General features: G+C 49.1%; 2 protein-coding genes across 2 annotated transcripts in view; both read left to right on the top strand.

Annotated features, from left to right (window-relative positions):
- The first annotated feature begins 2,090 nt into the window (after positions 1-2,090).
- GKN1 (gastrokine 1) lies at positions 2,091-4,369 on the top strand. Its single transcript, XM_066567347.1, has 6 exons — positions 2,091-2,262; positions 2,585-2,638; positions 2,779-2,919; positions 3,054-3,164; positions 3,595-3,736; positions 4,127-4,369. The coding sequence occupies exons 1-6, from the start codon at positions 2,251-2,253 to the stop codon at positions 4,213-4,215; spliced, it is 549 nt and encodes a 182-aa protein (XP_066423444.1). The 5' UTR covers positions 2,091-2,250; the 3' UTR covers positions 4,216-4,369.
- Positions 4,370-7,428: 3,059 nt separating this feature from the next.
- ANTXR1 (ANTXR cell adhesion molecule 1) overlaps positions 7,429-16,564 on the top strand; it is a 45,089-nt gene continuing 35,953 nt past the window's right edge. The window contains exons 1-3 of the mRNA XM_066567294.1: positions 7,429-7,922; positions 15,490-15,561; positions 16,190-16,261. Of these exons, the coding sequence (XP_066423391.1) occupies positions 7,771-7,922; positions 15,490-15,561; positions 16,190-16,261 (296 nt within the window). The 5' untranslated portion in view covers positions 7,429-7,770. The remainder of the gene's footprint in view (positions 7,923-15,489; positions 15,562-16,189; positions 16,262-16,564) is intronic.

The raw sequence follows: 16,564 nt of genomic DNA, 5'->3' as shown, positions 1-16,564 counted from the left end.
ATTGACTCCAGCTTGTTTCTCATTACTCTACCCTTTTCCATCTAAGAACCCCTCCACAAAAATATTTTTATTGTCTCCCTTCTGCCCCATTTGAGCCCTTCAAATGCTCTTTTGATTGCCAGCTCCCAACACAGGACACAGACAAAGAGCTGGGCAAGCCCCAGGGTGTGGATGGTACAAACAAGGCATTCACAGGCAGCACCTTCCTTCCCTGTTTGGGGAAAAATGCCTCACATTAAGAATCTTGGTTCAGGTGCCACAAAAGGCAGGAAGAAAGAAGGGCAAAGCAGTGAATTTGCCTTTTTTAGGGGAAGGGGGGTTTCTTTTGTGGGATTTACAGAGCTGTTCTGTTCCTAAAATGAGGCAAGGTTGGGATTCCTGTTGCTCAAATCTTTACAATCAAGATTATTATTTCCTTTTGGCAGGATGCCCCAGGTTGTCCAGGTGAATACAAATCTGCCTTCAGGACCAACACCAGCCATGCCACATCCCTCAGTTTCTGGCCTACTCAAATCAGCCCTTAGTCCATAACCTGGTGCACACTGGCACAAAGCATCACTGCAAGATTAGATTACTGGGAATCTCTGCTCTGCTTCTGATGATCATTGTTTTTCCTTTAAAAGTGGCTGTTCAATACACTGAGCTTACCATGACCACTTTTCTCTCACCTCCCTCTATGCCATGAATTCAATCAGGCAGGTATCAAAGCCTCCTCTTATCAGAGCACTTCCCCAGGAACCTCGTCATGCTTCTGTGAACACAGGGCACCTGCCAATAAGGCAAGCACATTTTCAGATTTAACTTTGGGATATTATGTATAAAAAGCAAGAGTACACATCAATTAGCAGCAGGTTTCAACATCAGTTTGTGGAAGTTAACAGAATTCAATGGCAAGGGTTGGTCTATTGCTTACTGCATAGATGGAACCTGCAAAGGAAAATCAAATTAAAATCCCTTCAGAATGGCATACACAGAGCCCAGGGCTGCAAAGGGTGAGGGTGCAGAGGGTTTAAGAGCATTTAAACACTGACTCATTTACAAGGTGATTCAATAGTGTTTACTACAGTTACAACAAAGACTGAAATATAGATTCTAGATAGCAACATTCATACCCTAATCACTGCTCATGCACCCACACAGGCCCAGAGCTGTTTACATCTCTATCTGTGTGTGCAAAAGGACCTGTTAAAAATTCCCCTGAGTTCACTGAAAGGGGTCAAATGCCTTTGCACTTCTCAGTGGGTGAGGGTTGAGTCTCCAGGAGTGGAGGATTCCAGCCCAGTCTTCAGGAAATCAGACTTTGAGGACTGCAAACCCGAGGCTTTGCAAGCATCAGGACACGTCCCACTCCACAGGAGAGGCTTGAGGAGCCCACTGCAGTCCAGGGCACTGAAAGGCCCCCTTAGCTCTGCTGTTTATGGAGCCAGGAGATGATTGTCCTTAATTCCCAGGAGATTTCCACCCTGGCCTGTCCCAGCCGGTAACAATGGTCCTGTTCCACTCAGGCTGTGATCCAGGCAGATCATGTTCCAAGGCTGTCAGGAGTGAGTGATTGTCCCTTGTTCCCTGCCTGGGTCAGGGAGCCAATATTCCTGATATAAGCAGTGTCACTCCCACGTTTGCCTCTCCCAGAACAGTCATGAAAACCAGGCTGGGGTAAAGCCTGAAAGTAAAGCCTGACACAAAAGCGCTGATGGCTCTTGTGGGGTTCCCAGCCTCCCCTCTGAGGCCACAAACCACCTCCCCTTTAACCTGGGGCAATAATCCCCCAAAACCTGGCTCCTGCAGCCAATGCTTTATTGAGAGAAACTCTGCTGGGAACCCACAAAGCTAAACCCTTCCCTCCTTTAATCTATCCCAGAAACTGGAACATCAAGAAAAGCTCCAAAGAGCCCCACAATGGAAGTTCACACCACTCTGGCACTGGGGTTCTGCCTGAGCAGGAGAAACATCATACACGTGGCATTGCTGGAGGAGGCAACAAAACCTATTTATTCTTTTCCCTACCAACAGATTCCTACCTCATAATCATCAGACTCCAGCAGATCAAAATTTCCAAGAGTACAATCCCCATATTGATCAAGTAGTTACACCAGGAAATAATTATCAGGGACATGCAGCCGGGAAACAAACGACAAAATAATTTTATTGCAGCATTCAGCCCTTCCACACCTAATTCTGAAAACAAATAAAAGGTGGGAGGCTCACATCACTTATTCTGCCTTCAGCAGCATCAGCTCTGCAGTCAGGATGCATCTCTCTGTAAGTATGCACGCTTTTCTTCCTTATGAACTGAAGCTTTGATTCAAACCCATTCCTTTATCTCTCAGAAGGGCTCCTGCCTCTCTGGAGCACTAAGGCTTTCTCTGGGGACATTGAGCTCCTCCAGAAGGAGCAGCTCAGCCCCTGGGGTAAAGCAAGGGTGCCTCCCTTTGGGGGCACTGGTGCAATCCCGGGTTGAAAGCAAAAACAGGATCCAAGGAGGACCCTTGAACATCAGATTAGGAAAAGAAAAGGAGGGTTGTCATGACCAGATTTGTCAGCCAGAGCTGCAGTTACAATTTGTATTTGATTTTCATTTCAGATTTGGACTGCAGTCCTTCTAGGACTGGTCCTGACCCCAGCCCTTGCTGATCATGTGAGTACAAATGAACAATTCCACAACGCTGCTCTTTCTGTGTTCCCTGCTTCAGAGAAATCCTTGAACCTTTCATTTTCCTAAAGCCTTGGGGCGATAATCACTTGAAAGCCCAAGTGTTCTTTCATTTGTTTTTCTAGCATCAACAGACTGAAATAAGCAAGAAAATCTCCATTAGTGGAGGCTACCAAATTATGACCATCAATAGGAAATGGCTGGTGGCAAGTATTGAGCAAAAGACCAACCATGGGTACTGGAAAACCATCTGGAACTATGACACAGTGAGTGCAGGGAGGGGCTTGTTCAGAGTAGCTCAAACACTCAGTAAAAACTGGGTTTTTTTACTTGTTTTAATAGGTATGAAATTCCAGTATTAATGATTAAATTCCATGTGGTCAATAACTTTATTTGACAGGGCTTTATGGCAACCAAAGTGCTGCCAGAGAGAGCTTGCTACATTTCCATAATGAACAGAACAGAGATGCCCAGCTTTGATGGACTTCCCCAGCTGGCTGCAGACATCAGGGTAAGACTGAAAAGGAGCAGTTGCTTGGAAAGTTGTACTGAATGCACAGTGAAGATCTTGCTATTTCCAAAACCAACAGGTACTTTGAAGAGCAGGTTCATCACATCATTAATTAGACATTTTTATCAATTTCAGTGACATTTTACAACAATGCAACTTTCAGCTTTTGAAAATTGCAATACCCTTCTTCAGATGCTTCCAGCGGAGGGTTTACGTGTTTGGCCAATTTTGTAGCTCAGTTAGATTAATCTTATCACATTGGTTATTATTATTATTATTATTGTTATTATTATTAATAATAATAATAATAATAATAATAATAATAATAATAATAATAATAATAATAATAACAACTAAAACTAGGAGTGTGCTGCCTGGAGTTAAGCAGAGCAGGGCACTGATCTTGCTGAGTGCTGGTGTTGATGTTTAGAACCAGAAGCACCCAAGACCCCCTTCAAAGGAGATCACATTCAGCCTCATCAGGAGAGCCATTCGTGACCTGGAATCGTATGGACCAGACACCTTCTCTCTGTGCAGAGGCCTCTCAACCTACGTGGCCTATGAAGTTCAGGGTGAGTGCAAGCAGAGGAATTCTGTCTCTGAACCTTTGTTTCCTTGGGGAATGAATAATGCACAATTGCTGCTCTTCCACCTCAAAACCCACAGGATCCAGGGGCATCAGCAGTTGTACAAAGGGCTCAGCACCTTTGCAGATCAGGACTGGAACAGGGTGGGGTCACAGCCCCCATAAGTGACCCAAAGCAAATCCTTACAGCTGAAGGAGGCTTAATTTGGGGCTCAGGGTGGTTTGGCCCAAACTGAGCAGCCCTGAAATGCCCAGTCAATAAAAAGGGTGTTTCTAAGCACCTCTGTCCTTCAGCTCAGAGCTGACCTGACCCAGAGCCCTTAACAGCATCTCAGTCTGTCTCTTGGTAATTGTTTTTCTTTCCTTGTTTTTGAAGAACCCCAATTCAATCTTGGATCGTGCCTCAAGCTCGATGTCCTCCAATATTTGGCCCTCACCTACTGCCACAATGATAACTTTGTGTAAATCCTGCCTTTCCTGAGCTGCTGCCCAAATCCAGCCCTGCTGGAAATGTTCCCTGGCATCTCTCCTTCCAAGGGGCTCCTTCCTGAGGATGGAGTGCTGGAGCAGATCAGTTGGTGAGCAGAGCTATCCATTAAATTCCTTCATCATGGAATAACTCCAGCCTGTTTGTCGTTGCTCTACCCTTTTTCATCTGAGAGCACCTCCACGAAAATATTTCATCCCATTTTTGCCCCTTTCATTGCTCTTTTCATCCCAGCACAGCCAGAGAGCTGGGCAGCACCCAGGGTGTGTGGTACAAACAAGAAATTCACAGTTTGGACCTTCCTTCCTTGCCTGGGGAAAGATGCTTCTCATTAAAAATCCAGGGGGCACAAAAGGCAGATAAAAAGAAGTGAAAAACAATGAATTTATCTTTTTTTTTTAATGGGAAGGGGAGTCTCCTTTGTGGGATTTACAGAGTTGTTCTGTCCCTAACCTAAAGCAAGGCTGGGATTCTTGTTGCTTAAATCTTTCAATAATTACAGCAGACCAGGGAAGGAAAAAAAAATCCTCTCGGCCACTGAGTGTCAGCCTCGAGTTGCACAAGAGGGATGGGAAAGGCTCCGGATCCCGTGCGGAGGAGCGGCCATCCCAGAGCACCAGGGCAGTGCGGCGGTGCCGGTTCCAGCTCAGCTGGGCCGAGCTGCAGCTCTGCAGCCGCAGCCGGGGGCTCTGAGGGGGCTGCAGCAGGCAGGAATTGCTGCGCAGAGACGATTGCACTGGGAGCCTGGGCAGCTCCGGCAGGAATTGCTGTGCAGGGACAATTGCACTGGGAGAACAGCGCTGGGAGCCTGGGCAGCTCCGGCAGGAATTGCTGCACAGAGACGATTGCACTGGCAGCCTGGGCAGCTCCGGCAGGAATTGCTGCACAATTGCACTGGGAGAACAGCGCTGGGAGCCTGGGCAGCTCCGGCAGGAATTGCTGCACAATTGCACTGGCAGCCTGGGCAGCTCCGGCAGGAATTGCTGCACAGGGACAATTGCACTGTGAGAACAGCGCTGGGAGCGTGGGGAGCTCCGGCAGGAATTCCTGCACAGGGACAATTGCACTGGGAGAACAGCGCTGGGAGCGTGGCAGCTCAGGCAGGAATTCCTGCACAATTGCACTGGGAGAACAGCGCTGGCAGCCTGGGCAGCTCCGGCAGGAATTGCTGCACAATTGCACTGGGAGAACAGCGCTGGGAGCGTGGCAGCTCAGGCAGGAATTCCTGCACAATTGCACTGGGAGAACAGCGCTGGGAGCGTGGCAGCTCAGGCAGGAATTGCTGCACAATTGCACTGGGAGAACAGCGCTGGCAGCCTGGGCAGCTCCCGCGGGGCGCTGGGACGGCTCCCTGAGGTCCCCTGGAGAACAGGGAATGTGATTTTTAGGAGCTGCCCGAAGCCATTGCCCATCAGCCGGGGCAGAGCCCAAGGGAACCCCCAAAGGTGCTCCCGAACCCAGAGGCAGCGGCTGGAGCCTCGCTTTGCACGGCTGTGTGCAATTAAAACACCTCACACCTCCCTATCCTCCCACACACACACCTAGAGCACACTCAGCCCTCCCGAGGCCTCTCACACACCACCTGCAATCTCCACAATGCTTTTGTTTCTGGTATTTTTAGTGAGGTGGGGAGAAAAGGCAGACAAATTCCAGCAGCCCTCCCGTGTCCCACGTGAGCTGAAGTGTTGGTGCTGCTCTCACCAGATCATAAAAAAAAAATACACGCTCTCAAGGCAGGTGTATGAAGAGGATTGGTCCTGAAGGAATTCAGAATTTCAGGATAAAGCTCAGATAAAGTTCCCCTTGGTCAGCAGCTCCCTCCGCCTCAGAGCACTGCCAGCTCCATCTGATGCTTCATTCCCTGGCTTCTCCCCAAGCTCTCCTTGTGTCACTCTGACCCCACAGCTACCCAGAGAATCTGAGCTCCTCCTCCAGCTTTGCTTAGGGATGTTTTAAAGGCAGATTTAATGCTTCAAGCAGGGCAGGGCAGCTGGAAAGCCTGGCACAGTGCATTGCATCCCCTGAGAGCCCCACTGAGCTCACCAGGTGTTGGCACTTAGGAGATTGGGGTTGTTGGCGTGCCCTGAGGGTCTGGCAGGGAAATCTGGGAGCCCTGGGCCAGTAAGAGCTGAGCTGGAGGTGCCAGGGGCTCCCTCGGTGGGGCTGGGGCTCCCTGCGAGCTCTCCTGCCTGCCTGGGAGCCTGGGGTGCTGTTTGTGGAAGGAGACAGGACAGGTAATGTCCTGTAAATGGATTTACGTTCTCCACTGGGTTTCCTTGGAACAGGGGGAGTTCAGCCTTTCGATTTTGGCGAGGGTGGGGATTTGGGGCAGGCTTTGATGAGCCCAGGCACTGCTGAGCACGGCTCAGGAGTGAGAAAAGGCAAGGCAGGAAGCCTGGCATGGCTTCTCACTCCTGAGGAGCTGCCCCCAAGGTTTTAAAGGTCTTTAAACTCAGACGTTGCCTGTGTGGGGAGCAAAGATGTCCCTGTGCATCTCCTCTGCCTGTGTGGAAACAAAGATGTCCCTGTGCATCTCTTCTCTCTGTGTGGGGAGCAAAGATGTCCCTGTGCATCTCCTCTGCCTGTGTGGAAACAAAGATGAAGCGACAGGATGGGGGGAATGGCCTTGAGGGCAGGGTTGGGTGGGGTTTTGGGAAGGAATTCCTCCCTGTGAGGCTGGGATGGAATTCCCAGAGCAGCTGTGGATCCCTGGCAGTGCCCAAGGCCAGGTTGGAGCACCCTGGTCTACGGAAAGTGTGGGACCCATGGTGGGGCTGGATGGGCTTTGGGGTCTCCTCCCACCCAAACCATTCCAGGATTCCCTGGGCAGGTTTGGATGGGATTTTGGGAAGGAAAATTGGGAGAGGGGCTGGGATGGAATTGCCAGAGCAGCTGTGGATCCCTGGCAGTGCCCAAGGCCAGGCTGGACAGGGTTTGGAGCACCCTGGGGCAGTGGAAATGTCCCTGCCAGGGCAGGGCTGGGATGGGCCGGGCTTTGGGTCCGTCCTAACTCAGCCCAGGCTGGGGTTCCGTGCTGGGAGCGCTCGGCAGCTGCGGCCACGAGAGGGCATTCTCCGAGCTTCCCCTGCTGAGGAAAAGCAGAGCTTGCCATTTTTAATAATAACAATAATAATTAAAGGGGAGGGGGGGGGAGGAAAGCCACAAACCCTCCCTGTGTTTGCTGAGCTCCGTGACAAAGCGAGATTTGTGAGGAGGAGGCTGCTCCTGGCAAACAATGCCGCTGCTTGCCCGGAGCTGCCGGGGAGACTGAGGGTCAAGTCCCTTTAAAAAAAAAAAAGAGAGTGCAATACAGAATTGTGCATCTTGAAATCTGAAACCGAGAAACAGCGGCGCGAGGGAAACAAGGGGGAAAGCCTCGCAATTGCTGTGGACAACTGTTGCGAGTGGAGTTTTGAGGAATACAACACACGTCTAAACCTCCTGGAGGTCGTTGGATGGCTTTTGTGGGGAAACCTGGGAAATAAAGGAGCCTCGGAAGAAGAGATTTCTTTTTCTCCTCCTCTCTGGATATAATGGCCATTGCAAAGCTGAGCATCTGGAGGTTTGGTTTCCAGTGTGCCTTCCTGGCAGTTTTCACCCTCACCTGCGACGGGCACGGCGGGCGGAGAGAGAACGGAGGTCCTGCCTGCTATGGGGGCTTTGATTTGTATTTCATCCTGGACAAGTGAGTCCCTCCCGCTTTGTTCTTTCCCACCGAGCTCTGGGCTGGTACCGAGGAGGTTTCCTTTGGGTTTGGGGTTTGTAGGCGCCCCTGTGTCCCCAGGGCACCTCTGCAGCTCGCACTGCTTGCTCTGTTCTTGCTGCGGGAGCTCTTTGCGAGCTCCGGTGCCTAAACCCCTTTGTGCTCCGCGGTGGCATCGTTGGGGATTTCACAGGGCGGGAGCTTTGTGTGTGCCGAACTCGAGTTTCTCAGAGCAGGGCAGCACCAGGGTCCCCTCTGCTCTCCCGTGAGCCGGGGGCGCTGGGGCTCCCCGAGAGCAGGGGGGGCAGAACTGGCCCTGGAGAGACCAATCCAGGCTGGGAACATGCAGGGGGTGCAGAATTGTTCCTGCAGACACCAATTCCAGGGCTGGGAACATGCAAGGGGTGCAGAATTGGCCCTGGAGAGACCAATCCAGGCTGGGATGTGCAGGGGGTGCAGAATTGTTCCTGCAGACACCAATTCCAGGGCTCCCACCAGAGCAGGGAGTGCAGAATTGTTCCTGCTGGGATGAGCAGGGAGTGCAGAATTGTTCCTGCAGCACCAATTCCAGGGCTGGGAACATGCAGGGGGTGCAGAATTGTTCCTGCAGCACCAATTCCAGGCTGGGAACATGCAAGGAATGCAGAATTGTTCCTGCAGACACCAATTCCAGGCTGGGAACATGCAAGGAATGCAGAATTGTCCCTGCTGGGACGTTCAGGGAGCTCTGCCCCTGGCCCCGAGCTGGGTCCCTGCCCCTGTGCCCACAGCAGCAGCTCCAGGCACAAACCAGCCCGGAGAGGGGCTGCTCCCTTCGGAGGGGCTGAATTCAACTGCAGGCATGGAGAACAGCTCGAGTGCCTCATTTAAAGGGCTTCATTTGCCCGAGCTGAGTCACACTTTCTTTGTTTCTTCTGTTAATCAAATGCATATTTTGCCTGTTTGTGCTGCAGATAACTTCCTGCCTCACTTTTCCATCACTAATTGTGGCAGTGTCACCTCCTTGGCACTGCAGCCCGTGCTGCTTTTTGCAGATGCGCATGGAGCAATGTGGAATCATTTTGTGCTGAGCTTTGGAAAGCTTCTCACTAAAGCAATACAGCGATTAAAAAAGAAAGGAAAAAAACTTTTAAAAAATACTAGCTGAGATGGTTGTCCTGATTTTCTTGATCAAGAGCAGTTCTTTTGAACCAAAGGCTTGGAAGTGGTGGAGGTGCTGCCTGCCAGAGCCATGGCACTGACATTAACAACCATAAATTTCAGAGACAGGAAAGTATTTGCAAGTTGCCAGAAGCGCTCACAGACGAAGTTTCTGCCTGATCCTCTGGAGTGTTTTGCAGCAGCTCCCACATTCCATCAGTAGAAATGACTTGGAATTACATAACCCTTTATTACAAAATCCTGGGCAAAACCCAGCGCTGAGACGCTGGCTGCTTCAGAGTGCCAGTGGTCCTGATGCTCCAGGGGCAGGATTTATTTGTTTTATTCAGTGGAAACATCTACCTGGCCTATTCATTTCCAGTCATTAATTGGAACAAGTCTATTGCTCAAATGGAAAAAAACCCTGAATTTAAACAAACCCAGAGCATGATTTGTGCTGCAGAGAGCTTTTGTCAGCTGCATTTCCCTGGAGGCTGAGCAGGATTGAAGGATTCCTCACATCTATGGATGTGCTGTGTTGCACCTCTGAGCTAATGTAGCTTCAGCAGGTCCTTAATTCAAGTTCTGTCCTTAATTCAAGTTCTGAGCTGTCCCCCTACTAAAATCCATGAGTTGTGAGCCTCCCTCACAGGATTGTGCATTTGGGTGCAAACACAAGCTTTAAAGCAGTCAGGCTGGCCCCAGTGTCGGTGTCAAGGTACCCAACAAAAGCCCAGCTTTGACAGCTCAGAATTCCTATTCCTGGGATTTTTTTCCTATTCCTGGGATTTTTTTCCTATTCCTGGGATTTTTCTGGTGCAGAAATGAACAGGATCTGCTGTAAGAATTTCCTTGGCCTCCAGTGGGATTCTGGAGGAGCATTTTGGCTTTTCAGCTGTTCCTGAGTACAGTGCACCCCCGGATCTGGCTGTTTAACCTGTGCTGAGAGATTTTACCGTGGTGGAGCTGCTCCTCACGTTTCCTTTAACGCTCTGATGGAATCGCAGATTGGTTTGAGCTGGGAGGCCTCTAAAGATCACCTGGTTCCACCCCACGAGGTGAGGAACCTTCCAGAGACCATGCCTCGTGTTCTTGGATGGCAAAATCTCAAACGGTGTCTACTTTCTCAATTTGGTCTCAAGATTTGTGTCATTTGTGGAGGAGCTTTGGGTTGTCATTGGGAGTAGTTTTATGTCATTTGGAGGAGCTTTGTGTTGTCATTGGGAGTAGCTGTTGGCTGTTTTAGGGTTGCTGTTTGCCCTTTAGAGGAGCTGTTGGCTGCTTCAGGGTTGTGTCCTCTGTGCTGTTTGGGCTCTGTGCAGGTGCTGAGCTGCTCAGGGTGAGGGTCACACCAGGATGAGCCCAGTGCTGTGGAAGTTGGGCCTGGCTTCCTGGCTGCTCCAGCCTTTTGTGTTCCTGTGCTGCCAAGAGGATTCGTGGGCTCAGGCTCCACGCGCTCGAGGAGCTGGTGCCCAGGAATTTGCAAATTCAGATCAATTCAGATACAGAACAATGAGGGAGCAGACAGATGTTGCTAAAAAGCCCAAACTGGACAAATTGTCCCAGTTTTTGTACAAATATTCTCGGTGTGATGAATTCCTGCAGCCTGTGCTCACCCCAGCCCTGCAGTGAGCAAACCTCCCCTCTCCCAGCACCGCTGGAATATTTGGGGTTTTCCCAGGATCAGGCCTGCACCCAGAGCAAGGTGTGCATTTTTTTGGATGGCAGGAGCTTGCAAGGACGTGGAGGGATGATTTTTCCCTGTTAGCGTGAGGGCTGAGGGATGCCAGCAAGGCAGGGTGGAGGAATTTGTGCATTTTGGTGTCTTTTTGCCTGAAGGAACGTAATTAACTCCCAGTTCTGCCAACTGCAGAGAGCTGAGCTCATGTGTGAAATCCCTGCCAGTCAGGACCTGTGGATGTGGTTTTTTTACCCAGGGATGCCTCTGGGATGGGCATTCCTGGTGGAAGGAATGGGCAGGAGCTCCCTTGCAGCCAGGACCCAGCGAGTGCCTGCAGCACTCTGCGCTTTATCTGCTGATTAATGGAAATTAAGTCATGGCTGCTTGTTTATTAGTTGTTTTTCTGCACGCCCCCTGCCAGCCAGGAGGAGAGGAATGTTCTTGGACTGAGGGGTTTGTCCTGCTCTGACCTGAGCCCCGTGGATCTGTGACCCGCAGGGTTTGGCAGGGAGCTGTCTGCTGTGGCACGAGATACCAGCATTTCCTCCAAGGATTGCATCACCCCTCGGAGCCTCCGTGCTCTGGAGGCCTTTCACAACTGCTCCTGCAGGCTTTGGGGAGGCAGAGGATGCTTTTGGGCTCGTTTGTGTTGTTTCTGAGGAGCTCAATGAAGAGATGCTGCACAGCTCCTTAGGTGAACGGCATCTCCGAGACCTCTGGGAGTTAGCCCAAACACAGGCGAGCTCAAGGAGGTTTTTGGATCAACACCAGCCCCTGAACCAAGTGACTCCAAGTGTCTCCATGTCCTCCTGCCGGCTGCAGAGCCCTTCACTCACGCGAGGCCTTGGTGTGAGAGTGTGGCTGGATTCTGATATCCCCGGATTGTGACCTGGATAAAGGCACAGGTGCTCCGGGAGGGGCGGCAGCAGAAACGGAAAAGTGGAGTCTAAAAAGGGCAAGAAGGACCAAGTTAGGGAGGCTTGAGCTGCTTCAAGTGCAGCTTTGGGTTCTGGAGCACCCTGTCCCAGTGAGGAGGAGGAGGGCACTGCTGAAGGGGCCACTGCAGTGTCTCTGCACACCTGGCAGGTACAAAACGCCAGTGCAGGTGCCCACAGAAGGCCTCACTCCCTTGTTAGAGAGAATGGTTCACTTGGGTTTTGTAGCCGTGATTTTTTCTGAAAAATCCTCAGGAACAAAATGTAAACATTGGTTATCTGCTGCTGTGGAATGCAACAGGTGCATCTGGGATTGGTCTCATGTGGTTGTTTCTAATTAATGGCCAATCACAGCACAGCTGGCTCGGACTCTCTGGTCAGTCTCAAGCCTTTATTATCCTTCTTGTTTTTCTATTCTATAGCCAGCCTTCTGATGAAATCCTTTATTCTTTTAGTATAGTTTTAATGTAATATATATCATAAAATAATAAATCAGCCTTCTGAAACATGGAGTCAGATCCTCGTCTCTTCCCTCATCCTCAGCCCCCTTTGAACACAGTCACAGGGTTTAATTTCCATCTATTGGGCCCTCCTCCAGAAGAGATTTTGGCATCCTCAGGACGAGTCTTTTCTTCAATTGCAAGTTTACAGCATCAGCCATTCAGCTGCAAAGCCTTGGCTCGCTGCTCATCTCGGTTCTTTGGGGAATATGAGGAGAGAACTATTTGAAAATTGGCTTTTCTTATCTTACAGTTGGACTTTAGAAACGCTCATCCTGCTCAGAGTTCTTGGCCTGCCTCCCTGTGCAAAGGAAGTGTCATTTACAGTGCGGCTGCTGAATGACACAGCCCAGGGAGGTGGGCACTGGGAGCTGATGCTGCTTTTGTGAGCTTTGCTCTGGCTGCAGAAATCCTGCTTGGGTTGGGTTGGCCCATTTTTGTTGCTTGTGTTGGGTTTGTCCATTTTTATTGTTTTTATTGGGTTTGTCCGTTTTTATTGTTTTTATTGGGTTTGTCCATTTTTGTTGGTTGTTTTAGGTTTGTCCACCTTTATTGGTTGTGTTGGGTTTGTCCACTTTTGTTGGTTTCATTTATTTTCTCCATTTTTGTTGGTTTCATTTATTTTCTCCATTTTTGTTGGTTTCATTTATTTTCTCCATTTTTGTTGTTTTTACTGGGTTTGTCCACTTTTATTGGTTGTGTTGGGTTTGTCCATTTTTATTGTTTTTAGTGGGTTTGTCCATTTTTGTTGGTTTCATTTATTTTCTCCATTTTTGTTGGTTTTACTGGGTTTGTCCATTTTAGGCCGAGTGAAGAACGTGAGAATTCTGAAGTGTGATTCAGAAATTGCATTTGGGCAGGGGCTGCTGCTCCCAGCTCCTCGTGCCTGCCTCCAGATGGGTCAGGAAATGTGGGAATCTTCCCTGAGGTGCTTTTGGGAGGTGAATTTTTGGTCTAAAGTAACTGAAGCAGGCACTGATTGGGTTCTGATTAACCAACCTTGCCTCCCCAAGCCTTCTGGAGACTGATGTGACCCTTGCCATAAATTCAAGTGGTTTTTATGCCTCACCACCTAAAGACAATAAAAACTTCTTTTCCAGGCCCGTTGTAGGAAATGGTTTGGGCCTGGAGTGCCTGTGGAATTCAAGCTCTGTGAGTTATCCCATCCATCCAGGGGGAATTTGCACCTGGGGCTGAGCTCTGAGTGTCTCTGTTCTCTCGATTTGGGGGTTGAGTTTCCTGCCTGAGAGCAAGTCCTGATGCTGTCACCCCTCACCTCTTACGATTCCAATTTTCCCACTGCCTGTGGTTTAGTTGGTTTATCAAGAGCTTTGCTGTTTGGTGTTCCTTTGTTCCTCTTTAATAAACATTTGTGTGTGGGGAAGGAGCCCTTGTGCCATGTCCTGGTCCGAGGAAAGACAGAAATGAAGAATTCAGCACTGAGAGCATTTGCTGGTGATCCTGCCTGCTCTGCCTGTCCCTGGCATGAAATAAATAATAATAAATAGCAATAAACCATAGCTTTCTATCCTGGGGTTTATTCCCTGAGCAGCCAGGCTGGGGACCTGCTCTGCCTGTCCCCTGGCATGAAATAAATAATAATAAATAGCAATAAACCATAGCTTTCTATCCTGGGGTTTATCCCCTGAGCAGCCTGAGGACCTGCTCTGCCTGTCCCCTGGCATGAAATAAATCATAATAAATAGCAATAAACCATAGCTTTATATGCTGGGGTTTATCCCCTGAGCAGCCTGAGGACCTGCTCTGCCTCTCCCCTGGCACTCCCAGAGCTGAGCCAGGACAGCTCCTTTGCCTTTTCTTCCTGGGAAGTGAAAAACCATCTCAAACGTTCACCTTTCCTTCCTCAGGCTGCAGATCAATGGATTTCTGTTGGAGCTGGAATGGTTATTTCCCCTGTAAATATTTCTAATTGTACTCAATGAATTGAATAAGTGATGACACATTTACTTTCCAACTCTAGGAAAGAAATTTTTTTTTCCAATATTAATATTCCAGTGTTCACAGAAGTGTTTATGCCAGAAGGGGCATTTTGTGCTGAAAGATTCTGATTAACCTAATTTTTTCCTCGTTCTTACAGCATAAAGGCGAATAATCCAAGCCCATTACATCCTGTGCTTTATTCTCCTGAGGAGCAGAATGAGTTTGTTTTGTCTTTGACTGAGGTGTGAAAGAATTAACCAGAGCAGCTGAGATGTGGACTGAGGTGTTTCACTCCTCGTGGTCTCTGGCTCAGTGGAAACACTGGAGGAGTTGAATAATCTGTTCCTCCAGCTGCCTGTAATTCTCAGAACACGCTCGAGCTGCGCGCTCGGTGCGATGGCTGGGAGTGAGCGGGTGGAATTGGTCTAAAACACTGCGCAGAGACAGCTCCTCACTCACACGGGCTGTATTTGCTTAAGGCTGTGTTAAAGCCCAGCCTAACGGCCAAGGGCAGCCTCAGAGCCTTGCTGGAGGGTGCAGCCATGAGATGTTATGGAAAATCCTTCCCTTGGGAATTTTCCTCCTGAGAAGCCGAGAGGCCTCAGGAACAAAATGTAAACAATGGTTATCTGCTGCTGTGGAATGCAACAGGTGCATCTGGGATTGGGCTCATGGGGTTGTTTCTAATTAATGGCCAATCACAGCCCAGCTGGCCAGACTGTCTCAGTCAGTCACAAACCTTTGTTATCATTCTTCTATTCTTAGCCAGCCTTCTGATGAAATCCTTTCTTCTATTCTTTTAGTATAGTTTTAATATATATTATATATTAATTAAATATTAAAATAATAAATATTATATATTATCTATAAATATTATATTATATATAAATATTATGCTATATATAATAATTATATATTAAAATAATATATAGTAAAATATTAACATTATTTTATAAAATATTAATAATATTATAATGTTATACTATTATAAAATTATTTCTATTTTATAATTTATAAATATTTATAATATTTATAAAATATTATAAATATTATAAAGTTATAATAAGATACTACTAATAATTATATGTTAAGATAATAAATCAAGCCTTCTGGAACATGGAGTCAACATTCTCATCTCTTCCCTCATCCTGGGACCCCTGTGAACACGGTCACAGGAGTGGGAATTATTTTGATTTTAAGTTAAGTAGGAAATGTCAGTCCCAGTTTGATCTCTCTGGAGGAAGAGCCTGGGCAGTGAGTGCTGAACAGAGGAAATTCCTCCCTGAGCAGCGTGGGGCAGAGCAGTGACCCTGATGTGTCTGTCTGTCTGTCTGTCACCCTTGTGCCCCCAGGTCAGGCAGTGTCCTGCACCACTGGAACGAGATCTATCACTTTGTGGAGCACCTGGCCCGAAAGTTCATCAGGTGAGGAAAGTTCATCAGGTGAGGAAAGTTCTGCAGCTCCCTGGAGGGGTCTGGGGCTGCCAGCCCAGCCCCTCATGTGCTGCTCCATGGGGAAATGTGGTGGGGAAAGGGCTCTTGATGCTTTCCTCCCACCCTCCGTTCACTGTTCCTTCCCACCTTCCTGTTGTGGGCAAGAGGGAGAGAAAATAATTCCATTTATTCCTGCCTGCCTTGCCTGGCTCAGACCTGTGGGAGATAAAATAATTCCATTTATTCCTGCCTGCCTTGCCTGGCTCAGATCCTGCTGTCCCTGAGGTGCAGGGGTTTGGGGCTGCAGGCACAGCCTGTGGCTCTCAGGCCCTGGCTGAGGAGCCCCTGGGGACAGGGGCTGGGAGCTGCTGTGACAAACGTGACCCATGTTGAGCCCTCCCTTGTCTCAGGATGCATTTTAGCTCTTCTGGCTTTCGCAATCCCCAGGCTGTGGTACAAATGTTCCCCACATCCTTTACAGGGATTCCCCAAGGTTTGCCTGGACTAACAAAGCCCGGGGCTAAGCACGTTTTCATCCTGTTGAGCTGGGTGTGGTTGTGCCACGCACCCTGAGCTCTGCTCTCACCTCCACATTCATCCCCTTTTTTCTCTCCTCCAGCCCTCAGCTGAGGATGTCCTTCATTGTCTTTTCAACCAGAGGGACAATTCTAATGAGGCTAACAGAAGACAGGTAAGGAGAGGTTTAGAGGTCCAACAGCAGCCTCTGTGTCCTTGTGGCTTCCCTCACCCTCCTCAGTGCTTTCCATCCCACTGGGAACGTGCTGTGCCTCCTCTGGGCTCCCCAGTTTCCCACCCTGCCCTGCTAGAACGCCCCAAGGGCTCTCAGGGCAGAGGTTCCCTGATTAATGGATTAATTTCAGCTCCCAAATAAATGTCCTTCAGTCAGGGCTCCAGCTCACGCTGGTTTCCCTGGGGGAACCTGCACAAAATCCTGCAAAATTCAGGATTTTGTCAGAGGAGCAGAGGCTGGAAC

This window comes from Molothrus aeneus, chromosome 29, assembly GCF_037042795.1.
Source record: "Molothrus aeneus isolate 106 chromosome 29, BPBGC_Maene_1.0, whole genome shotgun sequence".
NCBI lineage: Eukaryota > Metazoa > Chordata > Aves > Passeriformes > Icteridae > Molothrus > Molothrus aeneus.
Note: the sequence above shows the minus strand (reverse complement) of the source record. Positions and strands in the feature narration are given on the sequence as shown.